Here is a 5,837-nt window from a genome sequence, read left to right as displayed (position 1 = left end):
TACGGAACCGGGAGCCCCACTGCCGGTCACCCGGGACCGGCGCCCGGTGCGGTGCAGGTGTCCCCGGGGAGCTGGGGCACGGCCCGGGGTGGGACCCGCCAGCAGGCACAGCTGCAGGGCTTAGTCCGCCTTTGCCATTCCTTTCTAATTTCCGTGTTTCTCGGTGCCCGGGGTTTTGGGAAGAAGTCTTGGCCTGCGGGGTCCTGCAGCAGAAGGTGCTCCCCGGGACGCCCTTCCTCCGAGTGCTCCTCTGGGTGCTCTGCCGTGGCTGTTTGTTTTGCTTTTGGCCTCGTGAGTCTGAAAGGAAGCAATGATACTTATTTTTTCCTGCTGCAGCGCCGCGGATCCCACGCCCCTGTGGGTCAGATGTCGTGAACCGTTCCTGGGCTGAGCTGTGTTTGTCAGGTGAGTAGGGCCCTGACGTGAGACGGTGCCCGGCCTGGCACTGCCATCTCTGCAGGGCTTGGCCTTGCTGCACCCTTGCTCTCCAGGGTCAAGCGGAGCAGAGCCGCCCATGGTTCCTACCAGGATGTGGCTTTTCTCTCGCTGTCAAGCTGAGCAACCAGCAGCTGCCACGAGTGACTTATTTTTGGACAAAGTGTGTTTATAACGGGGAAGTAAAGGTGAATTGTTTACTTCAACCTTCGCTTTCAAACCTGGTTCCCGTGGAGGTCCCAGGGGACCGTCACAACCAGTCCTTGAGACCAGAGCTGCGTTTCAAGGGGGAATAAAACACAAACAACTCTCCTGCAACGACCTGGGTTGCAACTCTCCCGAGCGATTGCGCTTGGTGGGTGAAAACAAGCAGGAGGCATTTGCCAGGCTGCTGTGTCCCGCAGTCAGCGTGTGAGAAAGGATGGCAAACAAAACAGGAAGCCTTGGTTGGGGTTATAAAAACTCCTTTAGGTTAAAAAAAGTCATCTAAAAAAGACAGTGGTAATGAATTAGACCCACGTGCATTGAGGATGGTTTTTCTGGCTGGGTCTTCAGCTTTCTCTGAGCCTTGTTGTGTGCTTGGAGCCACATGCAAGGCTCAGCTCTGAACTGGCCTGGTCCTCGTTTAGGTCGTTACAGGCCTGAGCTTGGACACTTTTTGACAGAGGGGCTGCCCCGGCTACAATGTTGGGTCTGGTATCTATAAATCATGAATTATTTGATTCTGGTCCCCTAATCCTAGTGCTGTGTATCTGTTGGGTGTGGGGGCTTGCAGGGTGCTTTTTGGTCTCCGGGATGTGAGGCTGGGTGTGAGTGGTGTGGCTGGTTCTGGGGAGATGGGGACAGTGCCTCTCCGCCCCCCTTCTCCATAACCACCTCATTCCCGAGAGGCGCCGAAGCAGTGTAATTTGTACCTGGTGACCAATTGGAGCAGGCTGATGCAACAGGGGACTAATATACAGGAGGTCTGGAGGGGGGGCTCCACTCTCTTTAAGCTTCACGCATAAAAGGAATTGGAAGTGGGTGTGTTTTGCTGCAAATAAATAGCTTTAGAGAGGGATTGCTTGTCCAAGCACTAACTTAACTCCCCTCCTTTTTCTTCTCCCCTCTTGCCGCTAGCGTGTCAGGAATCGTGGAGCACCAAGTGTCCGTCATGTCCGACTGGGCGCTCCTCGGGCTGATCGCAGCAGTGGTCACGCTGCTGCTGCTGACCATCTTCGGTTTCGTTGTCTACTCGGGGCTCTTCACGGAGGTGGTAGTGAGTGCTGGCTCCCCGCCCGTCGGCAACATCACGCTGGCCTACAAGTTCAGGGTGGGCCCTTACGGCGAGTCCGGGCAGCTCTTCACGGACGGCTGCAGCATCTCTTCGAAGCTGTGCTCCATCGGCGTCTACTATGACAACCCTCACACGGTAAGGTGTGTGCGCGGTGGTGCCAGCGAGCTCTCCTGGTCCGCACCTGGCTTCCCAGCTCGGGTGCTCCCTGGCTGTGTTTCAGGCACTTGGACCTCATCCCGTGTAGATGTGCACCAGGAGTCGCAGGGGTCTGCAGAGGATGCTCCGTGGGGGGAAAGGCACCTGAAAGCAGGTGGTTTCTTGGATCCTGCTAACTGGAAGGCATTGGGTGAGCACAGCTGGCTGTCTTCTGATGGCTTCTGCTGAACAAGTTACCAGCAGGATAATGGGTCTGGTTATGGAGCAGAGGCCAATGTCCGTGACCCTGAGGTGAGGCATTCCTTGGCAGATCCCCTGCCTACAGGAAGTGCAGCTGAGGCGCCTTCTGGACTTGCAGCTCTGTGGTTGAAAGCACAAAGTGTCTTCAGCTTGCTGTGTCCTCATCCATACTCCTTCTCTTGTTTCTAGTGTTCCCATGTATTTCTGCGCTTCCCTGTAGTTTTGACATCCCCTGAGAGTGACGAAAACCTCAGCTGGTGTGTGCTGAGGGCTCCTGTCTGATGAAACAGTTACTCCATGGTGCTCTTCAGACTGAGAAGTGAGCAGGAGGTGCTCTGCCTGATGGCTGCAGCCAGAGCTAAGCACTCTGGTGGGGACGGTCCAGGACCAGGAGCAAGCAAAAGTGCATCGGAACTTGCTGGAGACTGAGGAGCCTGGCTGCTGATGCTCAGTGGCACTGGGGTCTCCAGAAAACAGCATGTGGGCATTTGTCTGTGGCAGACAGCCTGGCTCCCCAGTAATTCTACAGTAGCTAGTGTGACCGTGGAGGAATGCTGTGGGGGGGAGGGATGGCGGGGTGGCCAGCAGCCCTGTGCGTGTGCCTGGGCACACGTGTTGGGGGCTGGCACGGAGCACAGTGCTTGGGCTGATAGCTCTCGCCCAGTGCTGCTGCTGTGGGGGTGACTGGCCCTGCTTTAGGAACCCCCATGGGCCATGCAGTACCTGCCCCTGTTTTGTTGCTTGCAAGATGGTGCTCCCAGGGACCTGCTCTGGGGGAAATTGTCCATGAAAACATAATGCCGAGTGGCTTCTTGGGCCACGTTGGCGGGTTGACAGCAGAGGTGGAAAAATACTGTGCTGAGCAGAGCCTGGTGCACTCAGCTCCCTTGTGTCTGTATCCTGTGACGAGCTGACTTCTCTTTACCTTCTGGCTTTTGCTTCTGGATCATGGAAGGCAGACAGGAGATGCCCTGCAGTGCCTCTTCCTGGCCTGGGAAGGAGGGTGGCAAAGAGGGCTCCCCCCCCTTCCCTGGGCTGAGCCTGGCAGGGGCAGAGTTTGACCAGATGTGTTAGGAATGTTGTGTTTGGAGTGGGTGAGGGATGGGATCCGCTGGGAGTGCCTGGTGTCCTAGGGCCCACATGGTCAGAGTGGCCGATTGCCCTGCCACTAACATGGGTCCTTGTGTCGAGGTCCTGTTCTGGAGCTGAGAACCCTGGTGCTGCTGCTTCTTCCCTCGGTGTCTGGGGGGGCAGAGTGGGGCAGTCGATGCTGTCGGAAGGGCTCAGCGTCCGTGCTTGGTGCTGCCCCGCTCCAGGCACGTGATGTGGATGTGCCTGTGGTTGCCCTGCAGACCTTTTCTGCTCAGGTGCTGTGCCTTGCCTGTTTGCCAACACGTGGGCTAGTGCAAGCTTGTGCTGCTGTGGCCCGCAGACACTGATAAGGATATTTGCGGTGACTCCTGTCGTGGCTGGCACGGGGAGTGCTTTCCCTGGCAGCACTAGGTAAGGCTGGGAAGGAGCTGCATGACCCTGGAACATTGGGCCATCCATGTAGGATGAAGCTGCCTTGTCTTTCTGGTCCTCTTTTCTCCTCTTCCTGCAGCCGTGGTATCTGCCCTCACCCCACGGTTACGGCCGGCAGTGGGGCTGCAGACCTTGTCTCTGGGTCTCCAGTGGCCATCCAAGGGTTTGGAAGCAAGCTGTTTCCCCTTTTATTGTGGGGTTTCTTGGGAGGGGAAGACCTTAGTCAGCATGGCACCTGATGGCCAAGGAGGCCTGTGTTGGTGTCAGTGACACAGGGAGATTCCTCTGGATTCAGGGTTCAGCGGGTGGAGGCAGCTCTTGGCCTGGTCAGGGCTCACCAGTACCTCTGCCTGGTGGCTCAGCTGGTGCCCAGTCCGTACTGGAGTACGTAACTGGGTCTGGAAGCCCTCTTTCACTGCCCTGCTGAGGGGTCTGTACTTGCTGCCTTCCCCACAAATTAGCCACTGATCCAGTATGGGATGAAAGTGCCTTCAGCTGGTGTGTCAGGGGAGCTCCTTGCACAAGGTAGGATACCATGGGGAGCTACAACCCACAATGGGACCCTCGTGAAGGATGGTGGGGAGTTCGTGTGGGTCTCTAGATGTTTTGGAGGGTGTGTGGTCCCAAGTCTGTGGGCCAGGCTGGGAGATCCTGGTGATGATGCTGAGTAGGGGAATTGCCTCCCTCTTGGAGGCTGCTGGGGCAGGTGGTGCTCAGGGTGGGCACAGTGAGGGGTTTGGGTGCTGCACATGTGTGGAGCAAGGCTGGAGCATGCTGGAAGCTCTCAGGGACCAACAAAGCCTATAATGCATCTCTGTGACCAGGTGTCCCAAGCTCAGAGGCCATACAGTTGGCTCTTGTGACAGGAGCCTGACCTGCCCTCCAAGGCTTGGCAGGCAGCCCCGCAGACTTTGCCCTTCACTCGTGGCATTGGGCGGGCGACATCGGCCCAAGCCTTCTGCCTCTCTAGGTGCTGCAGTGGCTGAGGCAATAGCGGGGCTGTGCAGGATGTGGCTCTTCATTCTCTGGCAGGAGCCTCCTCTCGCCTGACACCCCCTGGGCACACTGTCAGACCTGGGTCTGCCAAAGGAGCTGGGACGACCTTCTCCAGGCTGATCCACAGCTCCTGATTTGGTTCCTGTGGAGATCTGCGTCTCACTGACAGCCAGGCCAGGCAGGGTGCTGGGGGCGCTTGTGACCTTGGTGAAGCACCCTCTGGCAGAGCCTGGACCACTTGGGCTGGCCACCCACCACAGATGTTGGTGTGTGCTGGTTTGGGCTGGGATAATTTTCTTCACAGTAGCTAGTGTAGAGCTGTGTTTTGGATTGGTGCTGAGAAGAATGTTGTAATACTTCTCACACTGCCCCTGTCCTCCCAACAGCTTCTCTGCAAGACACAGCCAGGACAGCTGACCCAAACAGACCAAAGGGATGTTTCATGCCATAAAACATCATGCTCAGTACAGAAACTGGGGGGAGTTGGCTGGGGGAGCTCTCTCTTGCTCTCCATCTCAGGACAGACTGGGCAGTGGTTGGCAGGTGGTGTGCACTTGGTTTTTTTCCCACTGCTGTTTTCCTTTTCATTTTGATTAATAACAACATTAGTAGCAGTATTTTCACTACTAATTATTAGTATCAATCTTGTTTAATTTATTTTCAATTATTAAACTGTTCTTATCTCGACCTATGAGGTTTTTTTAACTTTTCCTCTGATTCTCTCTCCCGTCCAAGCAGGGGAAGGTGAGTTAGCGGCTCTGTGGTGCTCACTGGCTGTCCAGGGTTAAATCATGACAACTTGTCACCAAAAATAGATCTTTTGTCATCAGGCAGTGGAACGTGCTCACTGCCCATTGCGTCCCATGGCGTCCCTGGCTGAGCGCCAGCAGGATCTGGCCAGACAGCCCCCGGCTCCTGGCGGTGTTGGTACCCCCGGTACTGCAGCAGGAAGGGGCTGATGATGGCACGTGCTGGCAAACTCGTGCCCAAAAGAGGCTCTTGCGAGGAGGACAGGGATGCTGGAGAGCAGCAGCCGTGTGCTGGCTCTCGGCTAGGAGTGGAGCCAGCGGGGAGCCCCATACCCTGGAGCGTGTGGGCTGCCTCTGGGTCACACCGGGCCTCGGGGCAGCCGCCGTCACTGGTTACCCCCAAGGCTCCCTGCTGGCTCCTGGCTTCTCTGGCACTTACACCAAGCTGCGCCCCCGCGGCG

The 5,837-nt window shown here is 56.8% G+C and overlaps 1 protein-coding gene across 1 annotated transcript in view; it reads left to right on the top strand.

The window, feature by feature from the left end:
• Nucleotides 1-1,588: 1,588 nt before the first annotated feature.
• Nucleotides 1,589-5,837, top strand: part of TEX264 (testis expressed 264) — a gene marked incomplete at its 3' end in the record, with an annotated part of 8,044 nt that continues 3,795 nt past the window's right edge. Inside the window, exon 1 of the mRNA XM_010156173.1 lies at nucleotides 1,589-1,846. Coding sequence (XP_010154475.1) covers nucleotides 1,589-1,846 — 258 coding nt within the window. The remainder of the gene's footprint in view (nucleotides 1,847-5,837) is intronic.

The sequence above is a fragment of the Eurypyga helias genome, unplaced genomic scaffold (assembly GCF_000690775.1).
Source record: "Eurypyga helias isolate BGI_N326 unplaced genomic scaffold, ASM69077v1 scaffold13947, whole genome shotgun sequence".
NCBI classification, from domain to species: Eukaryota; Metazoa; Chordata; class Aves; order Eurypygiformes; family Eurypygidae; genus Eurypyga; species Eurypyga helias.
Note: the sequence above shows the minus strand (reverse complement) of the source record. Positions and strands in the feature narration are given on the sequence as shown.